Source organism: Helicoverpa zea, chromosome 17 (assembly GCF_022581195.2).
Source record: "Helicoverpa zea isolate HzStark_Cry1AcR chromosome 17, ilHelZeax1.1, whole genome shotgun sequence".
NCBI classification, from domain to species: domain Eukaryota; kingdom Metazoa; phylum Arthropoda; class Insecta; order Lepidoptera; family Noctuidae; genus Helicoverpa; species Helicoverpa zea.
In genome coordinates, this window is record NC_061468.1 from 4,860,036 (window position 1) to 4,877,416 (window position 17,381).

At 35.7% G+C, this 17,381-nt stretch overlaps 2 protein-coding genes across 2 annotated transcripts; both read left to right on the forward strand.

Annotated features, from left to right (window-relative positions):
- Positions 1-1,294: 1,294 nt before the first annotated feature.
- On the forward strand, positions 1,295-4,741 carry LOC124638376. Its single transcript, XM_047175324.1, has 7 exons — positions 1,295-1,848; positions 2,336-2,377; positions 2,554-2,659; positions 3,054-3,410; positions 3,627-3,896; positions 4,155-4,343; positions 4,561-4,741. The coding sequence occupies exons 1-7, from the start codon at positions 1,328-1,330 to the stop codon at positions 4,723-4,725; spliced, it is 1,650 nt and encodes a 549-aa protein (XP_047031280.1). The 5' UTR covers positions 1,295-1,327; the 3' UTR covers positions 4,726-4,741.
- Positions 4,742-9,118: 4,377 nt separating this feature from the next.
- Positions 9,119-17,178, forward strand: LOC124638236 (carboxypeptidase B-like). Its single transcript, XM_047175135.1, has 7 exons — positions 9,119-9,255; positions 14,424-14,469; positions 14,705-14,920; positions 15,435-15,519; positions 15,614-15,764; positions 16,075-16,244; positions 16,516-17,178. Exons 1-7 carry the CDS (start codon positions 9,225-9,227, stop codon positions 17,113-17,115), a joined length of 1,299 nt encoding a protein of 432 aa, XP_047031091.1. The 5' UTR covers positions 9,119-9,224; the 3' UTR covers positions 17,116-17,178.
- Positions 17,179-17,381: the final 203 nt, after the last annotated feature.

The following is a 17,381-nucleotide window of genomic DNA, read 5'->3' on the forward strand; positions in this document are numbered from 1 at the left end:
CTTAAATTGTTCTTTTTTTGATCCAGTAGTTTACGAGACCAGCGCTTAAACGCGCTTGTAAAAAAATATATATTTAGCTTGATTGCATTTATTTTTTTAGCTTTCCATATAGATACCTACTTCTTCCCTATACTACAGTAAGGGGTTGGCTCTATTTCAAACTAACCATGGAGTTCGGTGGAAAAACATGGTATTTTAACGAAAAATACTTCCAACATTTTGTTTGATAAAATATTTTTCCATCATTCCATAAAATTCGTTATTTCAAAATAGGTTAATAGGTATTTCATACCTGTTATATGTAAATTAAAATTGAATAGAAATTGTGAAAACTTAATCTGGCTATAAACCCAGTTTTTTATATAGTAGTAGGTATGTACCTAAATAAAAAATAAGGAACATAATAATTGAAATTAATTACTTAAAATTCTTTCAGCGGTAGACAAATTAGAGTTTTGGTATGTATTCATTCGTTTATTGGTTTATTAGGGCCGATTTTTCAATCATCAGTTAATTTCTATCTGATAAATATTTTATATGGCGGTTTGAAATATTTCAAAACATCAAAAAAAAAAAGCAGTCAAAACCTCAAATCTTCAGATAAATTATCAGGCGATTAAGAAATCGACCCTTGATGAAAATTGGCCTTTATGAGTGGTAAATGATTAAGATGTTTATTTTGTATTTAGGGAGCCAACAACACCTGCCAGAAGATTCCACAGAAAGAGACCCGTTTCTTCCGAAAGCAACAGTCGCATACGCTTGCGAGCGAAACACATACATGAAAAGTAAACACTATTTAATACAACAATAGATTTTATAAGCCATATGTATAATATAAGAATATATGTTGTAAGTCAGAATAATAGGCAGGTATACTATGATTATAATAAGATTGGACTTTTGGTCAAAATCTTTTTCAGAATTTTCCATAATAATGATATCAAAACAAAACAAACCTAACTTATAATAGCCGTTTTACACATACACTTTATACTATTTATTCCATTACATATTTGATTAATTGTTTTGATACGATACTGTAATATTAAGTTAAGTTTATTGAAAACTAGGTCTTGTTTAGTTAGCGCATAGGAAGCCCAGTTAATCTTATGTACAAAACCTACATAAATGTAAATAGGCAAACTAACCAGAATGTATTTGTTGGTGAAATAAAAAATGATTATAAAAGGCTATCCGGGGGTAGGTCTATACCCAGTACAGGAGAATCTCAGGCTGAATAATCAGATGATGATGATGATTTCTTTGGACCAGGTCTACAGAGGGGATTCAATCGAATGAACAAGAGGTAGAACCTAGGCATGACATGGAAAATGATTCGAAACGTTCCGCTCATAAAACTAATGAGAATAAAGGTCACAATAAGCATGATGTTAAGAAGCACAATAATGCGGATACTGATAAGAATCCTAACAGTAAGAAACCTGAAAGTAAAGAAAGAAAACACAAGAAACATGAAACTGAGAAAAATAAATTACATAAAACGGAAGATAGTCATACGAAAAACAAAAAACACAAAGAAGAAGAGCATGGAAATGAAAAAACCAAACATGATACGGAAAAAAAGAACAAAGAAAAGAAAACTGATTCGAAACATTCTAAGCATAATAAACAAGAATCTGATGACGTACAAATAAAACACAAGTCTAAGGCTCAAATAAGGGAAGATCGTACAAATTCTGCTAAGGATGACCACAGAGTAGGAGGACCCTTGAGAATGAAGAAGCATCACCGAGAAATGAAGCAAGGCAGAGAGCCTGACAGGTCACACTCACACGTGCGAGAGCGAAAAACGAATCATAAAAAAGATGAACATGCTCACATAAGGTCTAACAAAAATATTTTAAGTATTTCTGAGTTGAGACTTTCAAACTAACAATATAGGTAGGGTTACCATTATTATTAGAACATGATGGTAACGGTTTAATCAAAGAAAAATAATAAAAAAACTCATGTCAGTCATTAATGGTTAGTTCAGTTTAACAATAACCATCCTAAAGGAAGAGGATACTGTTTATAATTTGATGTAGATTAGCGTAGAAATACGGGGATCAAAATGGGACAAGTGGCCCTACGGAACGTGTTAAATACGGTGGCTATCCTTTATATAAGTGATGTAGGACGAGTATAGGTAACTCGTATAATGAAAATGATCATCTTTATCGTATCGCCATTTTTGGGGGTCAGTTTGACGGTTAGATAATAATTAAATATATTTAGAGATCGGTTAGTTAGTAATTTTTGCAGGTATTGATTTCAAAGCTTAATTCTGAAATGTTTAAAATTAAAATGTTAACGTTTTAATATTTTTTAGATCAACGAGACTAGTTCCACTTTCGCTGATGCAACAAGAAGAGTAAGTAATAATACGATTTTATGTTCTATCTATTAAAAAGTATGATAAAACAATTTCGTTAAACAAAAATATTTTAAAGACTAGTGTTCATCATTAGGATTGGTTGCTGCTGCCAGTTTTAAAACTTGGTTAATGTTGATCATTGATATTAAGGCTACGTGTTCTCGTTCTTCTAGCGATGCGGGTGCTGCAGGGGGGGGAGGAGACGCGGGAGGGGCGGGAGGGGGTGGTCACAGACCTCAAGTACAAGACCATCGTCCATCCTTGCTCAGTCCGTATTCCGTGAGTATTCATGATGTTTACAATCTACGCAAGTCTGAAATTGCCAATACACCTCCAGCATATGTGACGGTTAATACTGATTTCTTCTCTATATGAGAAGAGGTCTTTTATTTTTTTAACGATAGCAAAAATCATCAAATAATCCCTCCCGCTGTGGGTTGGTAGCGGTGAGGGAGTATCAGACTTTTACTGACTAAAATCTTGTTCCAGTAGTGGTTTTATGTACCAGAACCGCGGTAGCTCTTTCGAATAATCCCACAACCCATGAGACGAGGCATGTTATCCAAAATCATGTTTCTTTATGCGCCATGTAGTTTCCTTAGGTTGGTGTTGTTACCATAGGATCAACTTGACTATACAAACATCCAGTTAGTTATTTTTGTCTTTCTGCCAGGTGATGAAACAATTGAAACAAATATTCGATGAATTTCCTTCAGCCAACGCAACGTTCGAGACCGTAGGTCGAACTGCAGAATACAATGATATAGTCATTATTAAAATAAGCCAAACTAAACGCGATTCTGATACATATTTCCGAGCCGAGGAAAGTAAGTACATTGACGAGGTTCCGGAAAAAAAGATACTCTTCATAGTTCACGGCCTGGTCGTGATGGGGATAAGAAATACGCCAGCTCTGGTTGAAGTGGAAAAATTTACAACGCTCCTGGGTTATTACTTGAAACATTTAGACAAGTTCGATATATTCTTAATACCTATGGCGAATCCTGACGGGTACTCCCATAGTCATGCTGTAAGTATTTAACATTATATTTTGACACTTACACAGTTTGATTTGCTTTTGATTATCTCGATTTGTTACTGTGACATTTAAAATTCATTTGTTTGTGATTAAGTTCATTCAGAGTGACGTACACTGGCTAAACACCCAGCATATTTAGTAATAAAAATTTTCTAGTTCCTTATTTATTGCAGCCAGAACTTTTAATGTGTTTATTTTATGTACCAGTCTCATCCTCTATACCAAGCTTCGCATGGGATGTGGAACAAAAATATGTCTCCACAAGAAGCTTGTCCTGGGGTCGCATTAGACCGTAATTTCGACGTGGCTTGGAATGCGACACGGCTGGTCAGCTCATGCAGTCCGTTATACCCTGGCCCCTCGCCCTTCTCCGAGGTTGAATCGAAAGCCATTCGGGACATCTTCCACTACTTCGGACATAAGATTTTGGCGTATATCCACGTGCATGCTAGCAGCTATAGTGGAAGCGTTTTTAAAGTAATACTTTTTTTAATTCTTACCTACGATTTACTTTATTTACAATTTTACAGTTTTTTGTCTTCAAATAATGACCAATCTTTTTTTCCCCCAATAACTTACGCCATTGTGGCCTAATACTAAGCAGATTATGATTTGACGAATTTGTTATTTAAAATATAATTGGGGCAAATAGCATGTGGGTATGTAGAAGATGTAAAGTTAGAACGTATTTGTATTTACATTTCACTATATTCATATCATCGACCAAACTTGCAGGGTGATGCCATATTGTTTCCGAGAGGCTACACAGAACAGCAGTCAGATGACGACAAGTACATCGACTTGCGAGGAGAGATTGACGAAGCAATGAAAAACGGCAGCTTCCAAGTTATGTCTGTAGCAGTCGAGACGCTGTACAACTGGTACGGGAAGGTGACAGGATCAAGTGTCGACTACGCATCTACGGTAAGAAGTGAATGGCGAAAATCAAATCTTTTCAAAGTTAGCAATATCATTTTCCGGATCATTCATTTGGGGACGGCACAACACGTGTTCTTCTTCGATACCTACTTCCCTATTTAACTTCATATTTCAATAAGCTCTAAGCAAGCGTTAATCATATCTCCCATATCTGCTCTACAGAAGAGACATGTGTCATTGACGATAATTATTGAAATTCCAGGTGTATGGTATCCCCTTCGCCTTAGAATTCGCAATACAACCGTACGCCGACTCGGACCGGTATATGAACAACCTCGCACTTACAAGAATATGGAGTAGAGTTATAGACACCACGTTCAACTTCATCCACAAGAGTTTACATTCCAATGATGTAAGAAGAAAATGACCTTGATTATATGTAGCTGAACCCTTGTTTTAATAATTGCGAATTATAATTTAATCTAGCATAAATTACTGACTGTGCTTCGGGAATTTATTTCGCCTAGCCTTTCTCCATCCTATAATAGCATGGGTAGTATATCTTAAAAAAAAAACAGCCAAGTGCATCCGTATCTTTATTCATAAAATGTGCGTAAAAATCACGTACGAGTATTAGTTGTTATAGCGGTAACAGAAATGATACATTGTACTTTTGTGACGATCAACATCGCAAATTATAGGGTCCAGTTTTACCACTTGGATACGGGACTCTTAAAATATTGTATAGAAATAGAAACCTTTCTCTGTTGTACCCTAGGTTGGAGGTGGAGTACAATTTCGCCGTTCAGCTGGTTACCGTCATCTTTTTAAACTCGTGAACCAACAATCCATAATGTGATTAATCCAGTCTTCCAGTTTTAATTTATGACAAACATCTGTTTTCCTTAATCGAACGTTTCACGTTTGTAATAGATGAAATAAAGGCTCTCACATCACAAAACACGTTAAAGATTACTATTTGAAGTAAATAAATATTATTTAATTCAGTTAATTGAATGTCGCCGATCTAACAAGATGTCATTGGAGTTTGGAGTTAATAGAGAATAATTGCAGCCGCTGCGGGGGGTTGAGACAACACTAGTAATAAAAGATACGGCTTCATTCATTGGGGATTGGTGTCTGCACGAAAAGAAATTAGTAGGGTGACGCTTCAATGAATTGGTCCTTGTTTATATGAGTGAATTGATACTTCGAGTTGCTCGAGTGATACTTCGAGTCTTGAGGTTCCTTGGTTCATGGTAAGTGATGTGCTCGAGATCAGGAGTTCAGAGATACATAATGGGCTTAAGAAGGAACATGGTCGTTTTTGTCAGTAAGAGTTTGGCACTACATCACGCTACACATACGGCGGGGTCATTTTATGATTTCCCATAAAAAAGGGGTTGAGGGATAATAGGATTGTCCATGTACGAATTTAATTAATTATTAATAATAATCATAAAGAAGTTAGTCTTAAGACTTATGTACAATGGAAAATGTAAAAAGCAGGTTATTATTAAATTCATGTTTACAAAGGCTAGATTGCAAGTGCTCGACTTTATTGCCCCGAAAACTACATTTCATCACTTCTGCATGGTGACGATAGATACTGCAGTACATAACAACAATTAGGACATTTAGTAAGAAAGTCGCAAGGACGAGTTAAAAGTTCAAAACTGCTTTCCCAAGCTAGCATGTGACGAATACATAGTTTTTATCAACAATTCCAATCAAACAAACACGATATTTGTTCAGCAAATAATGACGACTGTAATAATGACTGACACTTTCTCTCGCTTATAACCTATGTGTCATCGATTACCGTGTCAAAATATTTAGCTCAACAAGGCGACCTTACCACCATACAAGCATTTCATTGCTGGTTATATAAGCAAGGATAGTAGTGTTGTCTACGTAGCCATCAATGTATGTAAAAGTTATCGATACTGTGGTAAGTAAGTGTGTCGACCCGTTGTCTCTGGAACTGGTTCTGCATACAAAAACGCTCATGAGAAACGAAGAAAGTGAACGTGCCGTTTTGGTGGATTTTAAACGATCATGGTTAATGTTATACGTTTTGTTTAATGCCATCCAGGTTTGCTGTTATTCGGAGCTCGTGACGCACGTGTTTGGCTTCCATACATATGAAATTGATTCTTGTTTGTTTGTTTGGTTGAGTGTTATGCAAAACTGCTTAACAGGTAGATTTAGTTGAAACTTTTTGCTAGATTATTATGCTTTAGAAATTGTTAGATAATCATCTAATTCTAAGTAATAAAATGATAAATGCAGTTCATTTTGTATCGAGTATTACTTGCAGGTATTCAAATCTTAAAGCAACTTTATTTGTCATTTTCTTTTGCACGTTAAATACCTACATCCGAAAGCTCAATGCACTCTTGACACTGCGAGCGTGATAAATTATATTTATTCAGTGGTTTAGCTTCACAAAGAGGTTCATCTCGGTTCGTTGAAGATACTCGGTATATGTATGCACTGACTCATAACATAAGTATCTACCTAGTATATAAATATGTTGTACCTACTGCGACTACGAAAGCTTTTTGCATAAGCTAAATAAACCTTAGAAATAGTTAAAGGGCTTATCTACAGATATATGTATATGAAGGATTTAACGATAAAGATATATTTATCGTTCATATGAAAATGAAAATGAAGGTATTTCCAATTTAAAGAAACACTTTAACTCAATGGTACATCCACATATATGTTTACCACATATATGTTACGTATAATTTGTATAATTAAAATTACTAGTCGACTAAAAAAAATGTAACTAATTAAATTATTTTAATGTAAGTAAAAATATTTGCATGCCAAGTTAGGCAGAATATAGCTAGAACTTTTCACTTTTGTAAAAACTGGTACCACCTATATTCTAAGCAAATTATACATTATCATCATCATCATCCTCCTGAACTTATCCCAATTTTATTTGGAGATCGTCGCAGCCTGTCTTCTTCCATACTCTTCTATCTGCCGTACCTAATACAGTCATTATCGTACGTTATATTTTTTATGCAACCAGTTATCTGATGCTCATTGAGGAGAGACCGTGGTCGGCCATGACTTGACAATGGCCTGATACTTCGTAGGCGGCACTTAAACGGTACTCGACACACGCCAGTAAATCAACGCTTTGATTAATTCGCTCATTCTTTTGCGAACGGTACCGCATTGTCAGTTCAATGTGCCAGTTCGAAGGAAAACAAGTCTTGCTTTGTCATTTGTTTTTAGGATTTAGTGTTATAGAGCCATATGTGTACTGCTCAAGTAGGCATACTGAGATAACTTTGAAATGTTCGAAGGTAGCAACTCAACATTTTCGGGTCAAAATCTAGCTAAGTACAAGACACTACAAAGGGTTTTATATATCTTCATATATCTGTATTTATTCATACTGAAGGATTGACATTTGAGGAAACCTTGACTCTAGTGTAAACCAGACTCTAAACTAAGTCACTGGTGACAAACTATTTCCTTCTCTGTATGAAGAAAGGCCTGTACCCACCATGGAACAATACAAATATGCATCAGTAATGCTGCTGATAAATCTCGGTGGTAATGGTATTTTGTAGCTTTTATATGCATAACGATTTTTGTAGTTTTATAGAACTGACACTTCCAAACACCACAGTTAGACAAATTGACGGATTAGTTTAGAGGAATTAGTTATATTGCAGCTTTCATTCTAAACGATCCATCATCGGGCAGTTATCAAACTAAAAGCCTTCCCTGAATTTAGGTCTAGCTATGACCTAGATAGCTCTGTCTGTGTAGCAGTTATCGATTTCCGAATCCTAACATATTTGTATCAAATAAACACTAAATGTTATGACAGTAAAGTTCAATTTAGTGTGCACTTTCCCTCTAAACAAATTACCCTATAGATGAGGGACACGCATAATTCTACGAATTAAATTTTCAGTCAGTCCGTTTGACAAGGTGATACATAAATTATTTTATGTTGACACGTTTACGTAAAATTTTAATGCTAAGCAAATATTATTACTGATACAAAAATGTGACAGACATTTTAAAAAGCTGTCAATTTTCTGTTTAGGTACCTGTATCTACCCTAGTTCATCATCGGCCCAGACTTCTCCCAACTATGTTGGGGCTGGCTTCCAGTCTATAGTTAAGTTAACATTCGTATGGGTGAAAAACCTTGCTTAAATTGAAGTTTAAGTTAACCACTTAACTTGTAACATTAACTTCAGTTTACTGTACAGATGTAAATGATTAGCATTTCACGTAACAAAGCGTGTAATTAATGCGATATCGCTCACGTTTGCCGATAGGAAGTTAACTCAACGGAAAAAAGATATAGGTAGAGGAAATCATGAAATAAAGAAAAAGAACGAAAGGCCTACTGTTAGATTTTATATATTTGGTTATCAAAAGAAGAGCTGTACATATTTTGTATGATAGTATTTGAAACTAATATCACATTAGGGTTGAGAGACTCGAGTCTTCGAGGGAGGGACTTTCCAATTAAAACAAGTAATTTGGTTACGTAATAAGCTCAACGTCCACTTAATGAAGACGTATAAAAGTACTAGAAAAATCACAATTGCTTTACCTAATGTGATTGGTACTTAAAATTCGGGCTCACGTTTTCACTAATTATTTAATGAAAGTATTTTACGATCTTTCTTTCATGGCAATTTTACGATACAAATGCGTCCTTGGTGTTCTGTAATTATTAGGGTTGTTGTTTACCGTTACGGTCGTTTGAAGATTCCCTCGTGGCCTGGATCCGAGACGTGCGCAGACGCAGCGAGCGCAGTGCGCGAGATCACACGGCGACGCGTACACGCGCCTACAGACTACAAATACCTTTTTAAATTTCGTTTTTAATCGAAAGTTCGTAGTCTCGCGAATATTTGAATAAAGTGTACAGTTATGGCGCGCAGTTATTTATTAATTGTTTTTGGTGAGTGTTTGCGTTTAAAGAAAGTTCGGTTTTAGAGAAGAAAGGAGTCTGTTTGTTTGGGAATTGGGTTGATTATAAATTATATTTGTCTGTTGAACAATTAGTGCGTAAGTGTGAGGTAGATACACGCTACCGTGGTCGTCATGCTCCTCTTCCTTTTGGGATGAACAGCGGTTACTTCTCTATCCAATTTGATTTTCGCTTTGAATTAATAGAATCGAAGTCACATCAGTTTCCATAAAAAAAAAACTTGTTGTCTAGTTGGCTAGGCATACCTTTAAAATTAATTTCTTCCTCTCTTTGCACAAAGTCCGACTCTAACGCGGACGAAGTCGCTGGCAGAAGCTAGTATACAATAAGTTTACTTGGATGCTTCTAAGGTCCCTTGTATTATACACCCGAAATCCTAAAGGATTTAATGGTGCAAGGAATAACTCACTTACATACGCGAATAATTTATTTTCATATCAACTTTTCCGATTTTGCCATCATTTGAGGAATCGATATACTTTATTGACCGAGTCATTTCTCTTCAATGTCATTAGTAATGGTTTATTTTCATTAACTATGGTACATAACGGTAGCAAAACATTGTATCTATGGTTATTTAGAATAAAAATATATACCTATAATAACTGCAGAGAGGTATTTGTTCGTAGTAGTAGTAGTAATGAGAAAAACTGTTCAAGTTAAAATCTGAAATGCAAATGATTTTCTTATCGTACTTTTTAGTCAGTTGACTGCTATTTCAGTTTTAATGGTACTTCAGAAATTATTTCGTTGGTTTTTTTAGTGTAAGTAAATCAATATATTTAGTTTTTAGTTTTATCTAGTATTTAGTTTAAGTGAGAATCGCGTAGTTTTAATATAATAATAATTTATTTCCAAAAAAACTTAATTTCAAAATGTTATGTATGTGTTGAATGATGTATGCGGATGGATAGGAGGAGAGAGATGACCAAAGAAACAATTGATGGGTCATGTCAAAATAGTGAGATCAATGTTGATGTTACGTCTAATCAGCAGAAGACTCTACGAGCTACGTAATGTCTCTTGTGAACTCCATTTTTTTTCTTTTTTTATTTAAATATAAAACGCTTTCAATATTTTAAACTATATAAGAGTCTTAATCTTACCGTGTCAATCCTTTTGTCAAGCTTATTCGTTATATCAAATAACTGTAGATTTCTTAAAAAACTACTAGGCTTACAGTTTACTTATCGAATTACGTTTATTTACCGAACATATTATATGGAGGTACATACTGCATTGTTTTATAAAGTAAAAATGTTACTGTAACAAATCAAATTGAGTATTTTTTTATATTGAAATTAAAAAACAGTGATCTACATCTTATCGATTTGAAATGTAATTTCCCTACATAATTTACGGCCAACCCCTAAGGTTTTTTACTAACCCAAGTTTCAAAAAGCTTAGTCATGTAAATAATACTTGGTATCGAATTTATAAACCTGTCCTTAAGAATTCGTACCTAATTGTGTCAAAAATTCTCCTAGACATGTTCTGTTTTGCGGAATCCATCCACATGTAGTTGATAAATAGCTAGGTTTGTAGGCTGTTACTAGGCTCCGAAGCTTTTTCGAACGGCAGAAATTTACAAAGGACAGCCCAAAACGGCCACCTTTCATCACTTCCTATGTGTTTTTGCGGGGAAGAAGAAATGACGCAACAAACTCCCCAGCAACACATGTCTGTCTGTAGGGTAGAAGAACCAATGTTTTCTATACTAATATTATAAAGAGGAAAACTTTGTTTGTTTGTTTGTCATTCATTCAATCATTTGGTTGTAATGGATAAACTCAAAACTACCGGACCGATTTTAAATATTCTTTCACCATTAGAAAGCTATATTATCTGCAAGTAACGTAGGCTATATTTTATCCCGGTGCGGGCAGTAGCTCCGACGGGACGCGGGTGAAACCGCGGGAAAACGGCTAGTATATAATATGTATGTATACAACGTGCTTATTGCTGTATATAATATGCAACCACCACATGCTAGGTAGCACAGCCAGAAAGTATTTCCAGTACATTACTGCGTGGTTGACCAAGCTTTTATTCCTGTAAAATGCTCCATTAACAGACTACTTTAAGCTTTAAGTGGTCATTACACAATAGTGACGTCATTATATCTACGTAAATACGCCAGTAAATTGTGTTAATCTGAACCAAAATAATTATGAAGAATATCGGATATATGTATACATACAAAATGCCATTAAAGTAGATAAATAATGAGAATTTCAGCTGTCAAAAATATTAGACTGATGCAACGTGACAATGGTCCAACCAGTCCTCTTGAAGATCAGTGAGGGTGGTTTACGGTCATAGCTCTTAAACGACTCTGGTCCCGGTTTGCTCTAATATTTTTTTTGATAGTTTTCATCAGCTCGGTAAGCTCACTGAGCTGTTAGGTAAATCATGTGGTGCATTTAAAGTATTTCTAAAGTACACATTTGAATAATATTATTATTTTTTATATTATTTTTTGCATATTACTAGTGACTGTGTTATGTTCAACCCTGGATGTCCTATGGTAGAGATGGCGATGACGATGGTGATAATACGTAACGTAGAAAAGTCAAGACTGTAACAAAAACCGGCCAAGTGCGAGTCGGACTCGCTCACGAAGGGTTCCGTACCAGAGCAAAAATTTGCAAAAAAAACAACAAAATACTTATTTTATTCTAGTTTTTAGTATTTGTTGTTATAGCGGCAACAGAAATACATCATCTGTGAAAATTTCAGCTCTCTAACTATCACGGTTAATGAGATACAGCCTGGTGACTGACGGACGGACGGACAGAGGAGCGAAAACAATAGGGTCCCGTTTTACCCTTTGGGTAAGGAACCCTAAAAATCAACGTTACTGTTATATAATCATCATGAAATTGTTCACATGCAATTGATAAGCTTAAAGGTAGAATTCCGTGGGTCGCGGCTGACGCAGCCGCGCGCGGCCTACGACAGTCGTCGGCCGCGCGCGACAATAGTCAACCTATGAAAATGTATGGCGCCGCTGCCGAGGCTAGCGACAGTCACGCGCGGCCGACGAATTTCGTAAGCCGCGCGCGGCATTGTGTTGAAATTAGTAGATTTTGTTCGTCCGTTCCTTCTAGTCGAAGTGCTAATTGACATCCTTGAAGAAGAAGAGGATGACGTGTTGCTGTGGCTGTATTATGAAAATATATTACCAATCGACCCTATCTTTAAAAAGTAGAAATGATTAAGGATACTATAAAATACTGATTCAAAAGCATTTGTATTGTAATGAAAACAAAAGGAAGTTTTGCCGACTAAATAAAAAACAATTCAATTCTGGTTTTACTAAGATTCTATAGATGTTAATAAGCGCTAGACCATGTTGAGATGCTTACGGCCGCGCGCGGCTTACGAAATTCGTCGGCCGCGCGCGACTGTCGCGGACCTCGGCAGCGGTGCCATACATTTTCATAGGTTGACTATTGTCGCGCGCGACCGACGACTGTCGTAGGCCGCGCGCGGCTGCGACAGCCGCGATCCTCGGAATTCTACCTTTAATTTCACGATTCATCAACTATCAACTATATTAATTGTAATATGAAGTAGAACACCTTCATATACACACTATTATTATAGCGTAACTGCGATGGAATAAACCCAATTTTGTCTCAATAATTTAAAAAATCTCTAATTAACGTTACAAATCTACTTCCACACATTTCAAAAATTAAATTACAAAGTCCTAAATCTATCATGCCATAAAAGTGTTTCCAATAATTTCAATAATACTTTTTATTCCGTCGACTTTAAATTAACTTCCCACGAACTAATATCAGATCAAAGAGCCCTCTTCAACTTTAATTTCATAGCTACCAATGCAGCTAATTTCAATAGGAAATGTTACGATTTTATTAAATTAAAATCATCGGGGATTCTCGATCAAAGGGCCCGTAATGATGTCAATTGCTTCGAAATTGGTCTTAGAGCTGAAGCCGGATCACATCTTTGTAAAGAGAGCTCAATTACTTGAAGCCAAAGAAACACGATAAATGTCGCCACAAATTAAAGAATCGTTCGACGTAAATAAGCCCTCTGAGAGTCGTGACACAAATATTAGGACCAGCCTTTAGGGTGAACATACACTTCTTAGCTTTTAAACAGCAAAGATGATGTGAGTGTACTTCATACTAGCATGTATACCATCAAATAGCATTGTGTGGTTGTGATTCGGAAACGAATACTAAGTTTGCTATTTCCAGTGTTATTATGATATTATCAACTCAACCTCACTGCGACATAATTTTTTTTCAAATGCCTTATTCAAGATCTGAAAAAATGTAGTAATTATTTTCCAGTAGGATATTCCAATAAACCGACATAAATTTTAACTTACGATATGGCAAAATTATTCTTGTAATCAATAAACAAATGAATAATTTGATTATATAATATTTTGAGGAAATATATGCAAATAAAAGCCGGCAGTGTGTATATAACCCTTAAGAAAGTCTTATACAAGGAACCAGTGACTCGCTGCGGTCAAAGAGAAAGTATTTTAGCTTATTTATTAGAACCTACTAGAATATTTAACGTTAAAATTAAATACTATTAAATTGCTTGATTGGCTAGAAAGTAACGTTAAGTTTTATCTCCAATTTGTAAGTAAGTATGTAAATAGATGTTGTAAGTTTTATGTTTTTCTCACATCCTACTATAATAAGGTGTACATAGAACTTGTATTATAAAGCTACAAAATGGCATATTAAACAGGCAGGTTCAAATAATATTAAAGTAGCCGTTTGCAAATTAATTACGACACAGATGGGCACTAACTTCTTATTCATTTCCAATTTTGATTTCATAAAAATGGTTACTGACAATTCAAATAATTTAATCCAAACAAAAATAAATTAAATGATATTCTAAGTAGTTTAATAATTCTGATTAGGTACTACAATTTTAATCAAAAGAGCCACTTTCTTAATCTATTTTTATTATGTTTATTATACTTACTATTTTATTTATAAGGCCCGAGCCTAATCTATTTATATGTTTTTTTACAATGCAGATTTCTCGGACACTCGACTGTCATGAACATTTTACGACAGGGACCTATGTCAAAGGCAAAATAATAACATCTGTAATCATTTATTCTTTGTTGACAGGTATTTTTGGTCTCTTATTACAAGTACAATGCAGCCAATATGACAAGTGAGTATGCTCGTATTTATATTTTAACAAAATTTTACTTATAACCGATTGTTTTATCTATACATTCATACGTCTATTAATTGGTGAAATCCACATAAATCTCGCTTAATAGTTCTGAAATTCTCACGAAGAGGCAAACAGTCTTTGCACCCGAGGACTTTGTTTTAAAATGAATTTATCTAGTGATAGTGATACATTTTGCTATCAATATTCAACCAGGCGTTTATTTTCACAGTCACACTCTCATTCGTCTATACCCATGGAACCTTGATCAACTACATTCAGCGGCAAAATTTGAAGACCCAGCAGGGGAGGTGGAAATTTTGAAAGTGAGCCGTGGGGTCAATGACTCTCTGGATGTGTTAGTACCGCCAAACAAAGTGCAGTTTGTGAGGGACTATGCTGACTCTAAAGGATTGCATTATGAAGTGAAGCAGCAGAATTATGGCAGGTAATATTATATGTTTTTATATTTTTATACGTTTATATTTAAATATGGCTTTCATTTCACTCCTGTCATAAGGACGTTCTTCGAGCTCTACAGGATTTAGTTATAAGCAGTGCGCAAAAAAAAACTGGTGGTTCAGAATCAATAAGAGAACATATCTGCATCATCAGTACCTACATTTTTTTTTAAATATTTTTATCCTCCCTAAAAGCAGCAAAATATTGACATTAACTATTCTTACCGTGCATACTATGCCGACTGTGACCATAAATCAGTTACAAAATGAACATCTTTCCGTATAAGTAACAATTTTTTTTGTACTCAAACTTATTTCACAATAAGTTAACAAATATAGCGCACTGAATAAAATGCATGCCTTTATATAAACGGCTAGAAAGTATAGAATCCCACTTCCAGTGGAGCCTTTTCACAAACAAACACTTATTTATAATAAATAATTTTACGTCGTGCGTTTGAAATGTTACCTAAAATGTTAAATAATTATTTTGTCTATTAGGACCCTGGAAGATACACCTGACCGACTTCCAAGAAGGAGAGTTTTGAGCAGTTTCAACATTTTTAGATATAATTCTTTCGCTAATGTAAGTATACAAAATTAATAGACCTAAAGAAAAATCACTTGAGTACTTATTTTTTAGTTCTATGCTGGACCTAATAAAAATAATTTTGATACAGATGCAAGAATTCATAGAAGTAGCTGCAAAGAAGAATCCAAGTTTGGTGCAACTTCAGGACCTCGGCAAGAGTTTCCAGGGTCGCAGAATGAAGCTCGTTAAGATATCCTCACGGCCCGCCGCTGGCAACCCCATCATATTTATTGACGCTGGCAAGTATTTTTTTTCTAAATCCTATGTGGCCACGAAAAAAAAAACAGTAATAAACGAATTTTAGGTATGATACTTGAAGCAGGGAGAGAGACTTGATTTTAGTGACGTTATTATAAGAAGTCTTAATAAGTTTCAAACAAATGACCCCGCATAGGAGGTGAATTTTAAAAAATCCTTTTTTAGTGATCACCTTCGTTATAAAAAGAAACCCGTGCAAGTTTCTGACCCTTTATAGTTTCGGCCCTGTATTGAAATGTGGGTCATTAAGTTAGTCAGTTTCTACTTATAAATAAATATATTTTCTTTTAGGTATACATGCCCGTGAGTGGGTAGCACCGGCCATGGCTCTGTACCTGGTCCACAGGCTGACTTCAGATCCTGAAGCTCTGAAGGCGGGAGGACCACTGGACGGTGTGGATTGGTACATCCTGCCTCTTGTCAACCCTGACGGTTATGAGTTCACCAGATCCAGCAGAAACGTTAGTAATTGAGTATTTATATAATAGGTACTAGCTGTTCCCCGCTGTTCCACCTAGGCTCCATGGAAACTAGCCAAATGTAGCCTATGTCGTTTCTCAGGCTCTAGATTCTATGTGTACCAAATTTCTTTTAACTGGGTTCAGTCATTTTGGCATGTCGGTGTAACCGACAAACAGAGTCCCTTACGTATGTATAATATTAGTAGGTAAGGATTGACATTTCAAAGTTTTTACTTTTTATATATTGCAATAACATATAATGCTATTTCAGAATCGCATGTGGAGAAAGACCAGATCAAAGCACCAAGGAAGTCAATGTCTTGGCGTAGATGGCAACCGAAACTATGGCTTTAAGTGGGCGGTGAGCGGAGTATCCAATGATCCATGCCATAAGGAGACTTTCGCCGGCCCTCAGCCCTTCTCAGAGCCCGAGACGCAGATGGTTCGGAATATTATGATGGACAATTCAAAACGCATCAAGTTATACGTATCTTTGCATTCGTATGGACAATATTTGGTGTATCCTTGGGGATACACAGGAGACATTCTCCCGCAAGAGTGGAAGAAGCTAGATGATATGGCAAGAGCAGTATCGTCCGCCGTTCAGCAAGCTGGAGGATCGCCTTTCAAAGTAATGAGCGCGGGCAAATGGTACCCGGCGGCCGGCGGTAGTGATGATTTCGCCTTCGGAGCAGCGGGGGTTCCCTACTCCTATACGATGGAATTAACTGACGGATTCGAATTCACTTTCCCAGAAAGCCGTCTCAGCACAGTGTTACCACAGTTTTATGAAGGCTTTAAAATGTTTGGATCACGGATTCGTAACGAATTTGGACGCTTAAGAAAAAAAAGAGACGTAGCTGAAGTCTAGTGATTCGTGGAAGACTGATATCATGAAATAGGCCTTTATAGAAAATATGAAAATTTGAAACGATTTTGTTTTATTGATTTCCCTATAGTTTATTATTATTGCAACATAATATTGCCTTTTCAGTGTTCGTAAAAAATATGTAAGCACAAGAAGTCACGAAGATATTTTATACAAAAAGACATGAATTTAATAGGATTTTTCTTAATCGCGTGTACAGTTGGTGCGTCAGTTTTCAATACAATAATACTAACTCATTACGTTACAAT